Consider the following 22827-nt stretch of genomic DNA (forward strand, 5'->3'; position numbering starts at 1 on the left):
CCTAAAGCATTCTTTTTTAAGTTTCTTATCACAGCTACACAAAAGTAAACCTACGGTTAAGCACAGAGTTTTTTTTTTAATTCATCAAGTGTCCTCAATTGATTTATTTATAGTAAAAATATAACCAGCATTTGGATAAGTTATGTACGAAAAGAAAAGAGTGACTGGCTAGATGCCAACAAATTTAACTGATAGATGAGAATACCAAAGCAAAGTGCTACCCCTCTTGTAACTTTTAAACTTCTTTAGGTTCAGACAGCCCCCTAAGAGGCTGGGATAAGAATGAGGTTTAAACATTCTATGTTCTCGGCCCTGGCCGGTTGGCTCAGTGGTAGAGCATCGGCCTAGCGTGCCGAGGACCCGGGTTCGATTCCCGGCCAGGGCACACAGGAGAAGCGCCCATTTGCTTCTCCACCCCTCCGCCGCGCTTTCCTCTCTGTCTCTCTCTTCCCCTCCCGCAGCCGAGGCTCCATTGGAGCAAAGATGGCCCGGGCACTGGGCATGGCTCTGTGGCCTCTGCCTCAGGCGCTAGAGTGGCTCTGGTCGCAACATGGCGACGCCCAGGATGGGCAGAGCATCGCTCCCTGGTGGGCAGAGCATCGCCCCTGGTGGGCAGAGCATCGCCCCTGGTGGGCGTGCCGGGTGGATCCCGGTTGGGCGCATGCGGGAGTCTGTCTGACTGTCTCTCCCTGTTTCCAGCTTCAGAAAAATGAAAAAAAAAAACAAAACAAAACATTCTATGTTCTCTACTTTCCTCAGGGGGTTCAACATTCTATCAGCTAAGAAGAAAAATAAGTCTCTGAAGAACTCAAAAACTTACTCAAACTATGCTGTTGGCTAAAATTATTTAGTTTCTTTAGAATTTTAAAACTTTCGGAAGAGGAAAGAGCAACATTGGGGTATACAGGTAATGTGTATAATTTACAATTCCTAGCTCCCACAGGACTGATCATAACCGAGTCTAGCATCGGAGACTCTAGGTCCCACGTAGCCCAGAAGAGAGACTCCACTGCCTCGGATTGTCAAAGAGAAACTACAACAGGGGGCCGCCTGGGAAATCTGGGGCACTGAGAGTCCCCGAGGTCGTTTTCCACAGTAAACTCTGACGCCAGTCCATCGCCAAGGAAACATACCTGAGCAGGTGCTTGAGAAGCGTTTGCAGTCTGTGGAGTTCATGGTCAATTTTTTTGTTAAGGGACAACCACTGATCTTCCAGTTTTGCGACCTGGCCCTCCAATTCAGGACAGTTCACAGATGCCACCAGCTGTTTGCCTTCGCTCAGAGTCTGGTAAAGCCGGGCATGCTTCGCATCAATGTTTCCTTTCATTTGCTAATAAAAGTCAAGTCACAGAATGAATTATTTTGAAATATCGAAATGAAACCAACCAATCTCACAAATACTTTGTTGGGGACCAAAAAATCAACAGGGTTTTCAGAGTTATTTCTTGGGGACAGAGAGGTGTGGGGAACTGGCTGCTGCCCAACCCCCGACTCCGCCTGCAAAAAGCTAAGTCCTTGCCCACACCTCCATGTTAGCTATGGTGCTCTCCTTCCCCCAGGGTCCTCGGAAGGAAAACCTGGCTTCTTTGTGTATGTTAAGTATTAGTGGGGGTGTTTTGCACTTGGTGGAATTCTTGAGTTGCCTTGGAAACTGTAATCAGAAAAGTCATTGATTCGCTAATTTCCACTTTACCCTGTAAATTAAGGAGGATGCCTTTTCTGGGGGCGGCCAAGTTTCTCTCTGCTAGGGTGGTATTTTCTGCTAGCAGTAATTGCAAAGCCCTCCCGAACCCGTCTTTTATATTTTTTTTAATTCTTTAAGTCTATTTTCTTAATTCTGCACCGTTCCTGCTCGGGACCTGAATATACTCGTCGTGACTGGCCGCAGCAATACTTCAATAAAAACCCTACAGTCAAGTCTGGGGAAGAAACAGGACCACTTTTCTAACCCTCAAGACCCTTGCAGTCCGGCTGGACAAATAGGATTAATGATTTATCGATCACCTTTCACAGTGACTTTTTGACTAATGTATTTCTACTGCACAGGTTCAGCTCTATAAACTTAGACGTGTGAACAGAAAAAAATTCACGGATTTAGATTTAATAGGTAATTCCTCCACCTAAAAACAAACAAACAAACAAACAAAAATACTGGCAGTCTACTGGGCATATTTAGCTTGCGGACAAGTTTTGTGTGATCTGAAGTTTATTTTGAAAATCAGAAAGTTTACATAGAAATTAGGATATCCTGTGTGTGACTCTTAGAAAACTAGAAGATCTAGCCGCAGGGTCTGCGTTCCCGTGGGGCAAAGACGGGCGGAAACCAAGCAGCATCAGCCTCCAGCGGAAGAGCCTGCTCTCTCTAGCTCACCCGGCCCTCAGTCCCCACCACCCGTTGGCTGGAGAGCGCTCATCGCCCCTTATACCTGTCCCTCTGCCTGGACCTGTATGCATTTTATACTGCAGCCTAGCTAAGAAGGGAAGCAGCAAGAAATATTTCTTAATTATCCTTTAGACCCAAAGAGTAGGAAAAAATTCACTTCCAAAGTCTTCTAAATGTAATGATTCAGTGGGGAGAAAAGAAGAGGACTTCAGGAGAATAAACTAAAGCAGGCAGCACATCTTTAATGAAACTTCCTGTAAAGCAATATAAAATTCTTCACAACTGTGCATACACTGACTCCCTAAAGAGACCTCTCCCTCTGTCCTAAGGCAGTTACCCTCCACGCTGGGTTCAGCTCATGACACTGATCTGACAGCTATTTAAATTTAATCTTTAAAAATAAATTATAATCAAAATAGAACTTTGGACATTTTCCAAACAACTTAAGCCTTTTTAAAACTTATCAAAAATTTGACTTCCAATTGTCCTTCCCATCACTACCATTTGCGATCCCCCACCCTCTGCCCCAGTCTGTAGACTAGAATAAAATGTATAATATTGTTGTTGTTTTTTATAAAAAGATTCTAATAATTTTCTAAGCCTTCAATGTGAGACACTTCATCTTTAGAGAATCGCTGAGAAATATTTTTCTTAAGTGAGAAGAGATAGACAGACCCCCGCATGCACCCCAGCTGGGATTCACGCAGCAACCCCCATCTGGGGCTGATGCTCAAATCAACCAAGCTATCCTTAGTGCCTGAGGCCGATGCTCCAACCAACTCCAGGGGTCCCCAAACTATGGCTGCGGGGCCGCATGCGGCCCCCTGAGGCCATTTATCCAGCCCCTGACGCACTTCCGGAAGGGGGCACCTCTTTCATTGGTGGTCAGCGAGAGGAGCATAGTTCCCATTGAAATACTGGTCAGTTTGTTGATTTAAATTTACTTGTTCTTTATTTTAAATATTGTATTTGTTCCTGTTTTGTTTTTTTACTTTAAAATAAGATATGTGCAGTGTGCATAGGGATTTGTTCATAGTTTTTTTTATAGTCTGGCCCTCCAATGGTCTGAGGGACAGTGAACTGGCCCCCTGTGAAAAAAGTTTGGGGACCCCTGAACTCAGCTATACTCCGCACCTGGGGCCAATGCTTGAACCAATCAAGCCACTGGCTGCAAGAGAGAGAGATGGGGGAGAGGGGTAGAGAAGCAGATGGTCACTTCTCCTGTGTGCCCCGACTGGGGATCAAACTCAGTACGTCTGCATGTCAAGCTGATGCTCTATCCACTGAGCAAATTGGCTAGGGCCTCTGGGAGGTTTTAATTTCCCCACTTTATATGTGGAATCAGAATGCTTTGGTCACTTGGCCCACGACATTCTGAGCCCGAGTCTGAACACAGGTCGGCTTTGACTCCAGAGCCCAGGCTGCTGACACCTATGCTCCACACCCCACAGACATCCAGTGATAGGGATATAAACCTCTTTCTGATGCACAAGACTGAGAATGACCTTGAGAAATCTGTAAGTGAGATGGTTTTACAAGATAGCTGACTTCTCGCAGTCTGGCGAATTTACGTAAATGTCTTAGAACAATTATCTCATTTTTAATAGAATCACAGGTTACATTTGAAGGGATACAGTTATTTTGGGGAAAGTAATCAGGCTTACTTTGGCTAATATCAACTGTTTCTTTTTTTTTTTTTTTGCATTTTTCTGAAGCTGGAAACAGGGAGAGACAGTCAGACAGACTCCCGCATGCGCCCGACCGGGATCCACCCGGCATGCCCACCAGGGGGCGACGCTCTGCCCACCAGGGGGTGATGCTCTGCCCATCCTGGGCGTCGCCATGTTGCGACCAGAGCCACTCTAGCGCCTGGGGCAGAGGCCACAGAGCCATCCCCAGCCCCCGGGCCATCTTTGCTCCAATGGAGCCTTGGCTGCGGGAGGGGAAGAGAGAGACAGAGAGGAAGGCGCGGCGGAGGGGTGGAGAAGCAAATGGGCGCTTCTCCTGTGTGCCCTGGCCGGGAATCGAACCCGGGTCCTCCGCACGCTAGGCCGACGCTCTACCGCTGAGCCAACCGGCCAGGGCCTCAACTGTTTCTTAATTGAATAAAGTTTACAATGCTGTTTTCAGCTGTATTCTTTCAGCTGGTCAAGTGATCCCCTCTGTATCCTTAGGCTAACAATGCATTGAAATGGCAGCTTCCTGCCTCCACAGGATGGAGATCTACCTTCGAGTCACACTCAGTAAAATAAGATAGCAAAGAGATCAATTGTAGCTTTCTAGATATTTATAGAGAATATAACACCAGCGTTCCAATCTCTGGAAAATGTTGCTTCTAGGAGCCTACGTGCCCCTGAGGAACGGCAGGGCCTTGACAGGGAGTTAACGCTTTCATTTGCCGTCCAATCTGTTTAGGCAACAAACCTCCTTTTTTTTTTTTTTTTTTTTTTTTTTTTTTGTATTTTTCTGAAGCTGGAAACAGGGGAGAGACAGTCAGACAGACTCCCGCAGGCACCCGACCGGGATCCACCCGGCATGCCCACCAGGGGCAACGCTCTGCCCACCAGGGGGTGATGCTCTGCCCCTCCGGGGCGTCGCTCTGCCGCGACCAGAGCCACTCTAGCGCCTGGGGCAGAGGCCAAGGAGCCATCCCCAGCGCCCGGGCCATCTTTGCTCCAATGGAGCCTTGGCTGCGGGAGGGGAAGAGAGAGACAGAGAGGAAGGAGGGGGGGGGTGGAGAAGCAAATGGGCGCTTCTCCTGTGTGCCCTGGCCGGGAATCGAACCCGGGTCCCCCGCATGCCAGGCCGACGCTCTACCACTGAGCCAACCGGCCAGGGCTCAAACCTGCTTTTGAAGTTTGCAAATTGATATCTGAAAACTACTCTAGCCGGACAATTTAGAGTCTCATTACTTACACTCTCAGGTTAAAACCTGAGAAAATTTTAAAAACTCCTGTTCATCTTGGTCACATTCTCAGTGCCACTAAAAAAATCATTTTAAGGTTTTATCTTTTCTGTGGCATCGAAATCTGAGACATAGAGGCTTTGATTATAATACTAGAAGTTACACAAGAAAAAAAATTTTAAGTTTGCAGTCTTCTTAGGGTGCTTGTAGCAGGTAATAGATTATTGCCTGGATCGCAGGCTACGTCTAATCAGAGCTTCACTGCAGTAATAAAACTAAATACATGTTTAGAGACTCATAGTTTACAAAGTTCCTACGTTAGCTCATTTCCACAACCACTGACATCCACCTCTTTAGACAGGTAGAACTAGCATGATTATCTATATTCTAAGATAAAGGAACTGAGGCTTAGAGACAAGAAAAGTGCCATAAGTAAAGTGAAAACCAGGACTCAGACCAAGCTCCTTGACCCCAAGCCAAACGTGTGGTTATACTGAGGAGCGCATGATCAGATCTAGTTCCCCCAGTATGCCTGCCAGTGATTTGTGTGATAAACAGTATTTCATTTCAATTCAAATCATTCACTTCAAAAGCAAGCAATTTAGCAAAACACACACACACACACACACACACACACACACACACACACACACTGCATAGCCCATGCCTTTGAGAACTTAAATGGAAGCAAAGTACCTGGTAGAAGGAAATCCTTTCCACTACTCTTTCCTCTGTTTCTTCCACCAAATTCACGGAGGGCAATGTAGATACAAGAATTTCCAGATCCTTCTCAAGAGATGCATAGTTTTCATCAAATTTCTCCCATTTCTGGAGAATCAAGAACATCAAACCAATAGGATCCCTTTTAATTAATTCCAGACAATGACAAAATCATAAAAAATAAAAATGAACTCTGAGATGGTACATGAAATTCAAGCACAGATTCTAGGGGTTTCTGAGAGATATAACCAGAGTAAGAGCTCCGTGTCTAATGGAAAATAGCTCCATTGCTTCTGTGGGCCTTTTTAAAAATCCAGTTGGCATGAGTGTTTTATGCTCATCTTATCAAATTGATGAGGGGCTAAAATGATTAAGTTACAGCAATAGGAGTGCTCAGCACACCCCTCAGCGGAGCCAGTGGAGCTGTAGGGAGCCTCTCTCTTACTTGCAAAGGCAAAGGGCTAACTGTTAAACCGTTCTCAACAGAAGCTCCCATTAGGCTGCTGCCTCCCTCCCTGCTCCCATCCCCCATCCACAGAACATTACTCGACCACGGTGCTTAAAGCATGGCTTCACTGTTTGAGGTGGTGGGCTTATACTTCATGGGGGGGGGGGTTAAGCCTGAATCTTGCCTTTTCCTGGCTCTGTCCATTTCCATAGAAACGCAATGCTAGGGTCTCAGCACACTACAGAGCCGACTTAACTCCTGGAAAAATAACCACCTTGCTAATTCTCAGATCAATCGAAATAGTGGGTGACTTGGCTATTAAGGTCACTCACTAGGATCCTTAAGTCTTATTTTTTTTAAGTGAAAGGAGGAGAGATATAGAGATAAGACTCCCACATGCACCCAGACTGGGATCTACCCAGCAACCCCAGTCTGGGGCTGATGCTCAAATCAACCGAGCTATCCTCAGCACCTGAGGCCAATGCTCAGACCAACTGAGCTATCCTTTGCACCGAGGGCCAATGTTTGAACCAATCAAGCCACTGGCTGTGAGAGAGGAAGAGAGAGAGACGGGGGAGAAGGAAGGGAAGAGAAGCAGATGGTCACTTCTAAAGTGTGCCCTGACTGGGGATCAAACCTGGGACCATCAACACACTGGGCTGACACTTTATCCTCTGAGCCAATTGGCCAGGACCCTGAGGTTTTATTTTTGATATCATGAAATATTACTATAAATATCCATTTGACACACTAAGTAAAAAATTTTGATAGCACAAAATAACACCATTATCATGTCACATTATACAGTTAAAAACTTCCTTGCTTTTTGTTTAGTTCCTGTAGGCGCTAACACCACTGAGTTGAAAAAGTTAAAGGGGGAAATCTTAAAATTGAAAAAGAGCTTCATGGATGCTTAATTTTTTTCTTTGAATTGGGACAAGAGTGCCCTGAAGCCACTTCAGCAACAGAAAGAGCACCTGAGTCTGTCCTCTTCAGGAAGTAGTTTCTGAACTACTGACTGTTTCATCCCAATGATCTTATTCCAGATCTGGATGTACTTTCAAGTGTGTTTATTTGCACTACACAAGCCTAGAAAGCAGAACAATGCTGTGCCACCCCCAATTTACATAAAAGAAACCTCAGCGAATATTTCACTCAGGGAGTAGTGGTCAGAACTAGAACAGGGTTCCACATTCCTTGTTGTTTAGTTCCCATTTAATTCCTGCTTAATGACATCTAGATACTTGTTTTTGACATCTGGAGGTGGTGGTTGAAAATACAGAATTCTCAGCTTAAGTACAAAGTTTATGTAACCCAAATACCTGCAACAAACCCTGCAGCTTTATTCCATACTGGTGCGACTTTTCTTCCAGTAATTTAACTTCTTTTACTTGTTCTGCCCAAAATGTCTCTTTCTTTTGTAGTACAGAAGGAAGCATTTTGTTGGAGTATGTTTGGATTAACAGCATGTCAGCTACAAGCTTCTGGAAAAAAAGCTGTAATATAGAGAAGGTTTTAATCTTTATTTCTGCATTGTGAAAAATTTAAAAACCAAGTTACTTTAACATTTTATACTGTTATTTGCTTTTTTAATCCAAAATCTCAGGACAGCCATATAGTGTCAAACACATGAGAAAAAAAAATTCGTGTATCCCTTAAGTCTGTGAACATTAATGACATTTTAACAAATAATAAAGAAAAATCATCCTTAGAAGTCCTTTCCACTAAACTGTTCGTGTTAAAGGCAACCATTATTAATTATTTAATTTCAATTTCCAGTGAGATTTTCCTAAATCAGTTATTCTAAGGTTTAAGAAACTTGACAAAAAAGTAGATAATGACATGGTTGGTTAATTTTAAAGATCATTAAATTATATGGATAGATGTGTTAGCCCAAAGAGCTGACATATTAACAGCCAGGCTTCCTAAACTCTTGACTCTTAACTGCTACTCAATAAAATGGCTAAATAAAGGGACTTCGTTGAGGGGGGTCTTTTGAGATCCTTGTACATAAAAACTGCCAGAATGGCACTTTAAGAGCCTTTAAAGGGGGAAGCTTTCCTTCATGTGGTTCTTCTCCCTTTACATCCGCTGTTCTCACTGTTGGGAGGAACCTCTATGTGAAGCCCTTCTGATCTCTCAGAGCCCTGGTCGGCAAACTGTGGCTCGCGAGCCAGCCACATGCGGCTCTCTGGCCCCTTGAGTGTGGCTCCTCCACAAAATACCACGTGCGGGCACTACCTCGATAAGGAATGTACCTACCTATATAGTTTTAAGTTTAGAAAATTTGGCTCTCAGAAGAAATTTCAATCGTTGTACGGTGGATATTTGGCTCTGTTGACTAATGAGTTTGCTGACTACTGCCTTAGAAGATACATGCAGGGTTATAAAGCAGCTAGCAAGCACAGGGCCCATCAATGGATATCATTTTCTCCTCTTCCCCTCCTTCCTTTCTACATATTTACCTTTGAATTTCTTCGACTAAGGTCTCCTTATTGAAGATCTTGACTTACCGTATTTCTCCATGTATAAGATGCACTATTTTTCAAAAAAATTTGGATCTAAAAACTGGGTGCATCTTATACAGGGGTTGTATGTATTTTTTTTTTTTTTACTTGCACTTCTTGCTTTTTTGTGCAGATGAGGATTTGTATGAATTTTATGATGAATAAAACTTGAGTTCAATAACTTTATGTGATACTTTTTTTTTTCTTTCAAATTTTAGGCCCCAAAGTTAAAGTGTGTTTTATACAAGGGAGCGTCCCATACATGGGGAAATATGGCAAGCTTGTGGAAGGTAGAAACTACCTCTTACAGAGTTTTTATTATCCGCACTTAAATCAATGCATCTTTTGTTGGTGATTATAAGGTTTTGTTTAATCAGAAGAACGGAAAACTAAAGGTTTATTCGTAACATTACACTAGATATACATTTATAAACTCCAACAGATATTTCTTTTTATCTCAGTTCTCAGAAAGCCTTTTCTAACCTCCTGAATTAAATTTTCTCTATTAAATGCTCTCAAAGCTTGTATCCCAATTTTAATTCTAAATCTGTCTGAATGAGTCCTTGATACATGTCTTCTCAATCAACTGAAAGCTCCACAAACGTCAGGAACTGCATCAGCTTTCATTTACCATCATATTCTGAGGTTAGCAGGGCTCCCGGTACACAGTAAGCATTTTAAGAGATATTTGTTAAAAGAATGAATGAACGAGGCATATTTCACCGAAGAAAAAAATGGATGCTTTTTGTTCACACTCAGAAAAACTTCGTCCATGAAAAGGCAATTCTACCTACGTGTCTTACCTTGTGATTCTGTATGTGAGCCTGTAAAGCAGCTTTACTTTTGGTTTGCTGTAAGTGGTCATGGGCAAGCTTTTCCTTTCCGATATTCACCAGTTCCTCCATGCCTTGCAGCAAAGCATCCTGCTGGCTCTCAGCGGTGCGAGGGCTGCTGAGTTCTGAGTACCTGGCTCTCAGGATACCCCACATACTGTCAAGGACATCCTGAAAAGAAAGAGCAGGTATGCCCGAACATTTTCATCCAACCATGAAAATAATCCAAATTCCCTTGGCGGTGTGTGTGTGTGTGTGTGTGTGTGGGGGGGTCTTACTCCTTATAAATAATCATCATAATTCATTGCTTGAATGTTTCCTGTTCAGACCCACCTCTAATTTGTAAACCTCTTGGAGTAAAGCGTAAGGTAAATGAAGCCTCTCCCCTTCGGCTCTGAGCTTTGCTACTTGGCTCTCCGAGTTCTGCAGCTCCGCCGTATACGCATCTGCTTTCTAAAGAGACAAGGCAAGAAAGCAAAACCCTTTAAACAGGCTAGGGAAGTGTATGTATTCATTTAAAAGTTAAACAATAAAGAGTTTAAGGGAAAATGAAGGTCCCACTTTTCCTCTCACACCTCCAGCTCTCCCCAGAGATCGACAGTCGACAGTCTGTTCCCAATGCGTCCTAATCACGGGCCAGTCGGGGTACAAGCCGCGTCCTCGTGCTCACTGAACCGCATCACTCAGTTCTGCAGTGCGCACCGCTCCCTTATCGGGTCCTCGGCACCTCCTCTAATCAGTACAAACATATCTGGCTCCTTTTAAACGGACACTTGGTTTGCCATTGTAAGGCTGTGCACCACATTCCTAACAGTCTACACTTAATAGACTGGTGGGCTACTTAAGAGTTTTAATTCAAGCCATGCTACAGCGGTCCATCCTTGAATATTTACATACACATTTATCTGTACGCATTTATTTTCCTTCAGATAACTGCATCCCCGCACCCAGGGCAGTGCCTGAACACAGCAGGTCCTCGATTAGTACGTGCGGAATAAATAGATGAAATGGAACTGCTTCTGGATCGAAGAGCATTTACACCGAAGATTCTGATCTAGTTTAGTCCTCTGGTCCCTAATGAGCACTCCTACCAAAAGAGTGCGGTGCATTCCCCAACACTGCACAGACTTACTATAACTTTAACAGTTGACAGATGACAATGGGTTTTTTTATTGTTTTGACTTACACTTCATGAAGTACTATTTAAGAGATGCTTCTTAAGGACAACATAAATATCTCCATTTTTATTTGGTTATTTAAGCCTTGCTGCTGCTTAGCAACGGAAGTGGTGCAGAAGCACAGCTTAAACACAAGACCCTGTGGTCCAAGGTTCAGTCAGTTTGAATTATTCTGACTTGATTACCTGAAGCTGTTCTTCCATACTTTGGCCACTGATTTCATTCAAAGACTGTTGTAAAGATGTTTTATTCTTAATAAGTTGATCATATAATCGCTTTATGTCATGCTGTACAAAAAAATAAATGCAAGACACAGTGAGAATTTCATTCAGGCCTTCAATACCTTTTTAAAAAAACTTCAGTTGTCCTTCTAATTTTTGTGCCATCAGAAATTTCTAACATATTCCAAACTAGAGAAATCCTTCCATCACCACGATCCATCTCTAATAATTATTCACATGTCGCTGGTCGTCTCTGTACTTACTCTCCCTGGAGCTTTCTTGACTGTATATAACCTCTCTTCCCTCAGATTATTTTGAAGCAAATCCCAGATATCATAGTTTTTCATCAGTATATGTTTCAGTATGTATCTCTAAAAGATAAAGGTCCTCCCTTTAAAAATACCACAGATCAATAATAATTCCTTAGTAATATTAATAGTCCCAGACCAGGTTCACATTTCTTAATAGCAAGTGTGTGTACACACACACACACACACACACTCACACTCACTGGTTTATTTGAACTGGGATCTAAATGAGGTCCAACAGGTTGCAATGGATTAACAGGTGTCCTAAGGCTCCTATAATTTGCAGGCTCCCCACCGATCCCTTTTTTCTGTTCCTTGGGTTTTATGGGAGCCGTGAGAAAACGGGTCATTTACTCTGCACAGCATCCCACTGTCTGGATCGTGCTGACTGCACTCCCGCTATGCTACTTAACATGTCCTCCTTCCCTTGTGTCTATTTTACTTAAATTCTAGAGGCTTTATCAGATTCAGGATTGACCTTATGGCCAAGACCTCTTTGTAAGTGGTGTTGTGTTTCATCTTTTTATCAGATTATTTTAGTAGCTTCCTAACTTATCTACCAGCCTCAAGTCTCTCCTCCAATCCATGTTAGACAACCACCAGGTAAGTCTACCTGGAATGTACACAAACTCTCGTTTCTTTGCTCAAAAACTTGAATGACTCCCTCTTACCTAGCAACCCTCTCACATGACACTCACTGAGTGGCTGAATGCAAGGGAGGAAAAACAGTACTTTTGTTCAAAATAAACTCACACCCGAAACTTTGGAAAGGTCCTGGCTTTTGATTGGTCAGCCACCACGATCAGCAAAACTAAAAGACCTTCACAAAAAGAAAGCCTCACAGCAATTCCTATTCACAAACGCCACTGGGAAGAGGAGTTACTGGAAATTAGGGGTCCAAGCTGTCACCTACAGCAGTGCCAACCTAGTCCAGCGCCAAGAGCCGTACCTGGTAACTGCGGTTATAGTTGAGGCCAGCTTTCAGGGACTTGCTTCTGGTCGCAGCGGCAGCCTGCATGTGCTCCAGGTACACTTGGAGGTTATCAAAACACTCAGGGAAGCTGGTGTTCCTGCTAGGCAGAGTCATGGCTTTCAAAAGATCACCCTTCTTGTCACTCAGAGCTAAGTAAAGTTTTTTCAGCTCGAGAGCCAGTCTCTACAAAGTGGAGAGGCAGGAAGACACAGGGAATGAGCTCGGAGCTTAAGAGGCCTCAGCTCTGGCTGCCATAGCGGGCGGACTGCGGTAACGGTAACGGCCGGCACACGGGCTTGCCGCGGTTCCCTACCTCGTAGTACGCCTGCTGGGCACAGCCCTCCTCTCTGAAGAGCCCAGGTGTCTGCAGCATCTCCTCCACGCTGCCGAGGCACTCCGTGAGGGTCCGAAATAGGTCGAATAATTTTCTATCCAAAGGTACATATGTTTCTTCTGTTGTGTTTTCCTGAATCAAGAGGAGAAAAGAAAGAATAAACATCATGAAGATGCCTTGCCTTCCTCCACCCACATTCTCCTTGGTGTCTGTTCCAGTTTACAACTTATGTTAGACTTCCTTATAATTAGTCACCCCAAACACTTCGTCAGGGAGGTGGCAGAATAAATGAATACATTTAAGATGGTAATTCTGAGAGAAGCAAGTTGAAGACACTTGGTGCGTGGGGCCCTCTGGGTGGAAGTGTGGTCCCAGAGAAAGCACACTACCCCGCATCCCCCTGCTCCCGCCTGCCACGTTCTTAAAGAAGTCAGGTATGGCCTGGAGAAGGGAAAGAAGTCAAGAAAGTTGAAGGGGTTGATTAGAGTGAGGTATAATATCTTAAAAGACACGGAGAGTACAGCATGGTGACTACGATTAATAATACTGTACTGCATATTTGAAAGTTGCTGAAAGAGTAGACCTTAAAAGTTCTCATCACAAGAAAAAAAACCTGTAACTATGTTTAGGGGTGGATGTTAATTAGACTTATCGTGGTCAGCATTTCATTTCACAACAGACACAAATATTGAATCACTATGTTGTACAGCTGAAACTAATGTCAATTATATGGCTATTAAAAACAGACAAGGATGGGTAGCATCTTCTCAATCCGTTGAGAATGTGTCCCGACACTATCGACAGTTTGGGCTAAAATAAACTTGTAAAAATCTCAAAAAACCTCAAAAAAACCAAACAAACAACAAAAAAAACAGACGGGGATGGGCTGTGAAGCAGGGGGAGTTAGGGGCGTCATGTCGGGGCTGATTAGAATAATTACGGCCACCCTTAGATGTGGAACTCGGGGGGGGGGGGGTTGTGCCCTAGGTTGTGCAGTTACGCCCTGGCGAGTCGAAGAGCCACAGGTGTGTTTTAGCACAAGCTGTTGGAACCACCTCTTTTTTTTTTGCCCATGATCACCTTGAAGTTTTGACCAGTTACAAATGATTTAGGAGCTTGCTAATGCTAGTCATCACCCCAATTTGAGCTCTGTTTCCTACCATCTTCTCTGATGGGTACCTACATCACCCAACCACACGTCTCTGCGTTAAGCGGACTCAAGGCTGGAAACCTTGTCCGTCCTCCCTCTCCCTCTTCACCCTTCCGATCCCAGAGCACCGCTGCAGCCGGTGCTCACCAGTCACGATCCTGCTCCTGCTAATCCTGGGCTCCGGTTCAGAAGCCTTCGCACTGGTGCTCCAAGGGGGCCTCTACTACATTTATCAAAGTGGGCAAGAGAGACAGATACATTCTGTTTGGAAATCTAAGACCCATTCCATTCTGTGTATAATCATTTGTCTGTAGAGAAAATCATGACCAATGTACAATATTGTATCTCCCTTTTTGTTGTTGTTGTTACTGCAATGAGAAAAATATGTAACATGCAGCTGCTACCTGTGTCTCAAGATGATTCGCCTCTTGCCGCAGGTCTTCAAGTTGAGTGGTATAAGCTTTCAGTTCTTCAGTTGTTGGGAATCTAAAGTTGTACACGCTCACACTGGGCAGAATGCTCATATCAGTGGCAACCTATTATAAAAACGGAAGCACTATTACAGACCATTTAAAATCTTGCTGATATTAATGTAAAACAGCACAAATGAAAAATTCGCTCATGAAAAGTGTGAAAAAATAACTGGGAGTGTGGTCACTTCTAGACATGTGACCGTGGCACCTAAACTACAGTTTTTCCTCTTTAAAATGGAAACACTGTTTTTTTCCTCAAGTGTAACAGGCAAGGCTGTTGTGATCACATGAAATAGTGAGCAAAATAAACTACATAAACTGTAATATAAATACAAGGTTATACAATACAAACATTCATAAAAAAATATAGTAACATGAATTGAGTACTGGCCTGGTTTTGGACCTCAGGAAAAGTGTGGATGATTACAAAAAAAGAAAGAAAAAAAAATTCGCATGTTATCTTGGAAAATTAGCATTCTATCTTCCAAGTTACCTTCTTGGGTTTTAAGAGAAAACTTTAAATATTTTGGACAGCTGGAAAAGTTACGATAGGCTTTAGTTAAATATTTGAGATACTTTATTTAGACATTGAGATAGCACAACAGAGAAGAATAAACCATCATTTGAAAAATAGAGTAAAACCACTAATCTTTCAATGTAGTAGCAATGCTACCCATGCTTCCAGACCGCTGTTTCACTTCCCATTTGCTAGTAAACTCCCGGTATATAGACAACCCTTTAAATAAAAAAATGCTTTCCTCAGAGACAGAGTTGCATCTTGATTTTGTTATTGAAAAGTTAAGGACTGAAAATGGGCTGTGACTTCAGAAGGGAGAATGATTCCGAGTTACTTTCTCAAATTGGAAAACTGACTTCAAAGAGACAGGGCGGGGTGACAGATGACTGTCCTTGGGAAAGAACCAGCGATGGTGTCCTAGTCTTGTAAAGAGAACTACATACATGTGTGTATAACGGGAGAAAACAAGACTGAAGCCCTATAAACAAGTCTGATTCAACTTGTCCAATAAGGTTCTCTGCAAAATAGAAGAGGCTGGAAGGCTCCTGCCAGACTGGGGGATGGGGAAATCATGGGTAACCTCTGCCTGGGAGTTGGAGTGCAGTGGTGAAGATAGAAGCTTGATGGGTGAGATCAATAATGCTATCCTGGTCACGGGGCTCCCTGTTTAGAGAGAAACCCAGCAGTAGTGGGCACAGGATAAACATTGTACAACCAGGAATGGCAACGATAAGGTGTGTTGCAGGAAATACCAACGGACAGCAGCTACCATTTGGCACAGGGACGGGCATACTGTAGATTCCAAATAATCTTTTGATGAGTGAATGACACTCATATAGCACTGTATCATTTTTAAAAGTGTTCCCTACATATATTATCCACCCCTTTTATAAGATGTGAGAGAGATGTCCGAACCTGTAGAGAATTGTTATCAGTTTCAGCAAAATTGACAACAATTGCTGGAAAACAAAATCTCACTGAATTGAGAAAATGCTCTGGAGAAAGGCAGGTTTACAGCTGATCTTGTACATTAGAATTAGAGGAGGAGACGTACTGGAGGTTGCATGACACCCACTGGTGGTAGGTCAGGGAGGCAGGAGAGAGCCCGACGGGGAGATCCGAGATTGGATGAAGAGTGGGAAAAGAGTCGGATACTTCTTTTACATCAATGGGTAGAGCAGGGGTCCCCAAACTTTTTACATAGGGGGCCAGTTCTCTGTCCCTCAGACCATTGGAGGGCCGGAGTATAAAAAAAACTATGAACAAATCCCTATGCACACTGCACATATCTTATTTTTAAGTAAAAAAACAAAACGGGAACAAATACAATATTTAAAATAAAGAACAAGTAAATTTAAATCAACAAACTGACCAGTATTTCTTTCTTTTTTTGGGGGGGGTATTTTTCTGCAGCTAGAAACGGGGAGAGACAGTCAGACAGACTCCTGCATGTGCCCGACCGGGATCCACCCGGCACCCCCACCAGGGGCGACGCTCTGCCCACCAGGGGGCGATGCTCTGCCCCTCCGGGGCGTCGCTCCGCCGCGACCAGAGCCACTCCAGCGCCTGTGGCAGAGGCCAATGAGCCATTCCCAGCGCCCGGGCCATCTTTGCTCCAATGGAGCCTTGGCTGCGGGAGGGGAAGAGAGAGACAGAGAGGAAGGAGGGGGGGGTGGAGAAGCAAATGGGCGCTTCTCCTATGTGCCCTGGCCGGGAATTGAACCCGGGTCCCCCGCACGCCAGACCGACGCTCTACCGCTGAGCCAACCGGCCAGGGCAACAAACTGACCAGTATTTCAATGGGAACTATGCTCCTCTCACTGACCACCAATGAAACAGGTGCCCCTCCCAGAAGTGCAGTGGGGGCCGGATAAATGGCTTCAGGGGGCCGCAGTTTGGGGACCCTTGAGGTAGAGGATCATTAGCAATGAACATTTATAGCACACAGAGATGGTATGCAGGCAACAAGATGGCAAGGGGGGGTCCTGTGGTCTGGTGCTCCGGAGTGGCCAGCGTGCCCTGAGCAATTGGGAAAAGGAGACTGACAATCCAAAGGTATGCTATCTTAGAGGCAAAAAGACAACAGGCTCACTTAAGGGAAAGATTGACCTTTGTCAAAGAAGCTAACAGCCCTACGACATGACTACCCACCATGATCTGCTTTTAGTTAGGAATTTTTGTGTTCAGACCATCTTATACAGTTACTTTGAGTTTGTACGGACCACCGTGTTGGCCTCCTCTGAGCTTTTCAGGTTTTGTATGTGGTCCGTTTTTTGGGTCCACACTTTATTCATTCAACACACAGTGACCGAGATTTTATGAGGTGCCCGGTGCTGTGCCAGGCTTTCAAATGTGAACCAGGCAGACGAGATCTCCCTTCTCACTGCATCTGATGGGCAACACAGACAATACACAGGCACACAATATAGTAAGAGCGATGATCAGGGAAGACCACGGAGCTACAGGAGCACAAGGGGCGGGGCAGGAAGGGCTCAGCCAGGTGAAAAGCCCACCTGGCATCTTTGCTTTCTGAAAATCAGTTGCGACATAATGCAGAACGTACACATGTATTTAATGAATGCTTGCTAGACTCTCAAAGATAAGCACGCTCATGCACACTATGTGCAGACACACACTGACCTGCGGCTCCACACGCTGAGGTGGAGGCAGCCCTATTTTCGAGGAGAGCTCATGGTATAAATACTGCCACGCATCCCCGTGTCGGCCCTGGTTTGACAAGACCAAGCCTGGAGCATCCTTTTCAGGGCGAGCTGCCTCACCGCTTTTAAGAAAAAAAAACAAAAGGTACAAATCATAATCAATATACAAAAACTGTATTACTGTCAAACAATGTTTTTTAAGAAAGACTCTTAATTCTCCCAATCATCCAACTCCTGAATGTTCAACATTTTAAAATATTTTTACCTCCCAGGTGACTCCTGAGTTGTGTCTTCATTGTGTTGGCAATCCTCAGGACACACTTTCTTAGCGTTAAATTCTATGAATTTCATTAAATCTTTCTGTTCCGTTGGTTTCAACTCCAGTACCTAAAATTGAATAAGATTCAAACGGCCAATCAATCAAGGTTTTCAATTACTACTCTCTGTCGAGAGAATCTGATTTTGAGCCACTTCCTAAATCATTATTTACTATTTCTCTTTTTTGTTTGCTTCCTCTCATTAACTTTTCTTTCTCAAATACCTATTTAAAATATTCCGCACAGCCAAGTTTTGTTTATATATTGTTATAGCAACATGGAAAATCACTCCCAAAGTACTAACTAACACATTTTGATATAGGAAATGAGGGGTTGCCGTGACAGAGGAAAGTTCACCCAGAAGCTATATGCTTATTTGGATAGAAGATGCAAGTTATAAAGTAGCAAAGTTAGTATCCTCAACCACAGCAGATGAAGCAAAGCAGGTGCCACAACGAACGCTCAAAACTCAGCGTCCCTGCACACACAGGAATGCCACACAGCCCACTTTCCATTCAGTAACATAAGAGAACACACCATGGCAGCTCCAGTGCCGTTTTTAGTTCAAGGGGAAATGCTACATATTGTTCTCATCCTTACAACTGTTAGGGGCTCGGATTACCTGCTGCGGCTGGAAATCTTTTTGTCTGCTGAATTGTGCCCTTTCCATTACAACAGATTCAAATCCAGAGACGTTATCTGGTTGGAGAACTTTCTGATGCTCTGAAGGTTTCTTTAGAATGGTAGAATGCTGCAAAAAATTTTACGAGAGTAGATGACTTACTTAAAAAGATGGTCCACTTTATTTCAATTCTAACAATGAGACTACATAATGGAAACGTTTCACATGAAGTAAATGACTGCATTTTGTTATTTCCTATAATCGTATATTATGATTTAATGTCCTTATTTCGTAACAACTTCAAAAACCACTGCATTTGAAGAGGTCATCTTATCATTTCCTCAACTTACTTCATCTAATCATTAACTAAAAGCCAAGAGATCTATTTTTTCCCCTTAATAACAAAGTAAAAAAATAAAGAGAGGGCCCTGGCCCGTGGCTCAGTGGAAAGAATATCTATCGGCCTGGTGTATGGACGTGTTGGCTTTGATTCCCCTCCAGAGCAAAAAAGAAGTGACCATCTGCTTCTCCCCCCCTCCGTCTTGCTCTTCTCTCTTTCTTTCCTTCCCGCAGCCAGTGGTTCCACTGGTTCAAGTGTTGGCCTCAGGCACTGAGGACAGCTCCATTTGTCAGAGCATTGGCCCCAGACAAGGGTTACCGGGTGAACTCCTGGTTGCACACAGGAGTCTGTCTCATTATCTCCCCTCCTCTCACTTAAAATAAATAAATAAATAATAAAATAAAACAAAAAAGAGAAATAGTGTTATGCTTATAAATTAAAATTTCCCTTTTGTCTATAAGTAGAGTTTTTCTTAAAAAGAACATATTAGGATGAAAGGGGAACCATATGGTTTGTAAACCTGTAGCTAATCTTATTTCTGGGAATATAAGCCCTCCAAGTAAGAACATCTATCTCATAAGTAGAGACACAAATATTCTAAATTAAGATCCTATTCATAAGATGTACATTTGCAGGCCCTGGTCGGTTGGCTAAATGGTAGAGCATCGGCCGGGCATGTGGATGTCCTGGGTTCGATTCCCAGTCAGGGCACACAGGAGAAGCACCCATCTGCTTCTCCACCCCTACCCCTCTTGCTTCTCTCTCTCTCTCTCTCTCTCTTCTTCCCCTCCTGCAGCCATGGCTCAACTGGAGCGAGTTGGCCCTGGGCGCTGAGGACAGCTAAATGGCCTTTAGCTCAGGTGCTAAGAAGAGCTCAGTTGCTGAGCAATGGAGCAATGCCCCATATGAGCAAAGCATCACCCCCTAGTGGGCCTGCTGGGTAGATCCCGGTCAGGGTGCCTGTGGGAGTCAGCCTCTGCCTCCCCCATTTCTCACTGAATTAAAATAAAAAATATGTATTTTTACATTTATAAACATAGAATGCTTTTAAGTCACAAGAACACTTCAACAATATGATACTAAATTCAGTACATGTAAATATTTGTAAGTGAGTAACTAAAGTACCCTGGAAACAGGTTTTGTGTTTCTGATGTCAAATCTTAAATCTTACCTGTAAAGGCTTTGTTTTCGAGTCTGCTGGAGTCACAAAATTCCTTTAAAATGTGTCCTTCTTTTATGAAGGCTTACATCAGACCTCACTGCCAGCAAGATCAACCCAATCAAACCAACCCAAACCAAACAAACGCCATCACTAATAACATCCTAGATAGGAAAATTGCACAGAAAAATGAAACCAGCAACAAAAGGCAGTGCAACTGTCCCTTACAGTTTGAAGAGCACAATTCCTTCTTAGTGTCGTTCCTCGGTAGTTGTTTCATCCTCTCCACCCAGAGTTCCTTTCCGATGAGTCTACCGTAATCATATATCTGCACACATGTCTATACATAGCCGTATTTTACCTGGTCCTCACTGTACTTCTCCTGAAGCATCAGCTGGACTTTTTCCAAATTGCACTTCACAGTTTTGAGTTTTGAGGCAAGGGCTTCAGCCTCCCGTTGAGTGGCTCCACTATCTCCCAAACCATGATCTCTGCAACTCTCCAACAGAGAGGCCACCTTGTGCTCAATCTCTGTTAGCATAGCCTAGGGAAAAAAAAATCATTCAATTATATTCACAGTTTTGGTCTTGAGTGAGTGTTATATCCCAAATAAAGTTAGATTCACTCTCTCGACCTAAGTAAACATAGAAGTCCCAGAAATGCAGGTTGGAAAAGACCTTAGGGGGAAAAAAAGTCTCCCACATAATCCCTGTGCTTTTCAACAGGAGTGCAACCAAACCAACCCCAAATTGCAGCTGCCATTCTCTATAAGTGCTTCTACAATCACTTTAGAAACCAGAGCTGAATGTATCCAGCACAGCGTAGTGGCTAAGAACACAGACACTGGAACTAGACTACCTGGGTTCAGATCCCAGCCTTGCCACCTGGTAGCTGGGTAAACTGAGGTGCCTTACTTTGCATGAGTGTGCCTCTAGTCTTCTGTAAAATGGGAGTAATAACAGGACTTACCTCCCGGGGTCACTGTGATGAATTAGAGTTAAAGCCATGGACTTTGGCCAGTGCTTGCTACACAGTCTGTGCTGAGTATAGTATTATTTTTTTCTACCTTCCTAACCTTTTTCTGTTCTAATGCAAGTGTTGAGTAGTAATTTTTTAAAAAGAATTCCACAGAACTCTTTGAAAATTCTTTCCCTAGTTCTTCTCCTTTTGTTTCTCAAGCCAAATAAGCTTCCAAAGTATCGAGAGAAAATCATTTGGAACTTAAAACACTAAGAAATTGATACAACTGGCCAACTTACACATGGGTCTAAAAATAAATCAGCTGGATGAAGTAAGTTTCCCAGTAAGTCACTGTCATTGTATTCCTTCTCATCAGATCAAGTTTGCCCAGTCCTGGGGCTCAGGAGCCCAAACAATCTGCCAACTGGCTGGGAACACAGGTGCTGCAGGAACACTCAGACTCACACGCCAGCACCGTGATCATCTGTGCTGAAAACTCGGAGCGTGACCTAGACCAAGTCCAGTTCTTTGAGAGAAACGTAAGGAAAAACTCTAGCCTTGAAACAAATTTTCAAAAAGTATGCTTTACCATTCCTCCATCTAAGCAAACTACTTGTATTCTCTATAGACTCTTCTAAGCTTAAATACTGTGTACTCAAAGATTTTAGAGTGGCTGTAAACAGAAGGTACTATAATATTGTGCTTTTTCCCCACTTAGCTATTTTTTATATACACTTTTTCATGGGTCTGCATGTGTATGCTTCATGGTTCTAATTTTAATAGTTACAAGTTGACATTCCATGAGTCACTTAACAATAGAAATATTGTTAAGCCTTTAAGTTATTTCCTGTTCTCCACTTTTGTAATTAACACTGCCATCGACATTTTTCTCCTCTGGGTTATTTTCAGAAAGCAAATTTAAAGAATTGGTCAAAGGATATTAGGTCAAAGAAGATAAACATTTTATATGCTGACAGCTGACCTCCCAAAACATTGAACCAAAAGAAAATCATCAGACATTAGTGGGGCTATTTTGCCAGCATTTTCCAGGATGATATAATTTTTGCCAATGTAATGTAGGAACAAGACAACAGCTGTTTTGATTCACATTTTTAACAATCAAGGCTGAACATTTTATTCTCAAATCACTGAATATCATTTTTCTTCACTAATCTGTTTGCACCTGTCCTTTGCACATTTTCCCATGGAAATTATGGGAAACGGTTTTACAGCCCACTGAAAGGCTTTTTATATGTTTCAGTATTAAATTATATGTGCCATGGTGTTATGTAAATAAGACAAAGCTAGCCCCTGTACATTGGCCCCTACGCTGTTGAATTGTCCACAGCAAGCCAGGACCATTGGCTCAAATCCCACTGTCATCAAACTCAAAACTGGACCCCACACCTGCTCGCTATGGTTAAGTCAAACTCCAGCGCTCTAAAAGAACCCAGCCTCTGCTGCCCTTCAGAGCTCTCAGACATTACCTAGACACACAAGACTCCTCTGGATTCCCTTATCCACCGGGAGATCCTTGTCCTCTTCGCCTTCAGGGTCGTGGCCCCACCCCACCTCCTGCCTCTAAGATTTCTTCCTGTGAGGGACTTCCCAGTCCACCAAGATCCAGCCCAAATAGAGCTCCTTGTGCGCTACCGCCACCTTGTGGTCATGTCCTTTCCTTGGGTAACCCCCACATCCTGGAACTCCAAAGTGGTCTGAGCAGGGAATTCGGTAATGAGGTCAAGGAATTGGTATGAGAGGTCTATCTAGTCAGCAGGACAATCAATTGGCAAATAGATCCTGGATGGTCTCAAGTGAA

The 22827-nt window shown here is 43.4% G+C and overlaps 1 protein-coding gene and 1 non-coding gene across 9 annotated transcripts in view; one reads left to right on the plus strand and one right to left on the minus strand.

Moving 5' to 3' along the window:
* The window catches only part of SYNE2 (spectrin repeat containing nuclear envelope protein 2), a 351348-nt gene that overhangs the window by 68316 nt on the left and 260205 nt on the right, over nucleotides 1–22827 (minus strand). For all 8 annotated transcript variants that reach the window (XM_066272842.1, XM_066272840.1, XM_066272839.1 and 5 more), the window contains 13 exons: nucleotides 20410–20592; nucleotides 18550–18678; nucleotides 17876–17997; nucleotides 17591–17732; nucleotides 14365–14496; nucleotides 12790–12942; nucleotides 12453–12659; nucleotides 11160–11261; nucleotides 10130–10249; nucleotides 9767–9967; nucleotides 7779–7952; nucleotides 5985–6116; nucleotides 1134–1330 (listed from right to left, as the gene is read on the minus strand). In XM_066272842.1, the coding sequence (XP_066128939.1) occupies nucleotides 1134–1330; nucleotides 5985–6116; nucleotides 7779–7952; nucleotides 9767–9967; nucleotides 10130–10249; nucleotides 11160–11261; nucleotides 12453–12659; nucleotides 12790–12942; nucleotides 14365–14496; nucleotides 17591–17732; nucleotides 17876–17997; nucleotides 18550–18678; nucleotides 20410–20592 (1994 nt within the window). The remainder of the gene's footprint in view (nucleotides 1–1133; nucleotides 1331–5984; nucleotides 6117–7778; nucleotides 7953–9766; nucleotides 9968–10129; nucleotides 10250–11159; nucleotides 11262–12452; nucleotides 12660–12789; nucleotides 12943–14364; nucleotides 14497–17590; nucleotides 17733–17875; nucleotides 17998–18549; nucleotides 18679–20409; nucleotides 20593–22827) is intronic.
* TRNAA-AGC (transfer RNA alanine (anticodon AGC)) lies at nucleotides 310–385 on the plus strand. Its single transcript has one exon. It is a non-coding gene; the product is annotated as a tRNA-Ala (tRNA).

The sequence above is a fragment of the Saccopteryx bilineata genome, chromosome 4, assembly GCF_036850765.1.
Source record: "Saccopteryx bilineata isolate mSacBil1 chromosome 4, mSacBil1_pri_phased_curated, whole genome shotgun sequence".
NCBI lineage: Eukaryota > Metazoa > Chordata > Mammalia > Chiroptera > Emballonuridae > Saccopteryx > Saccopteryx bilineata.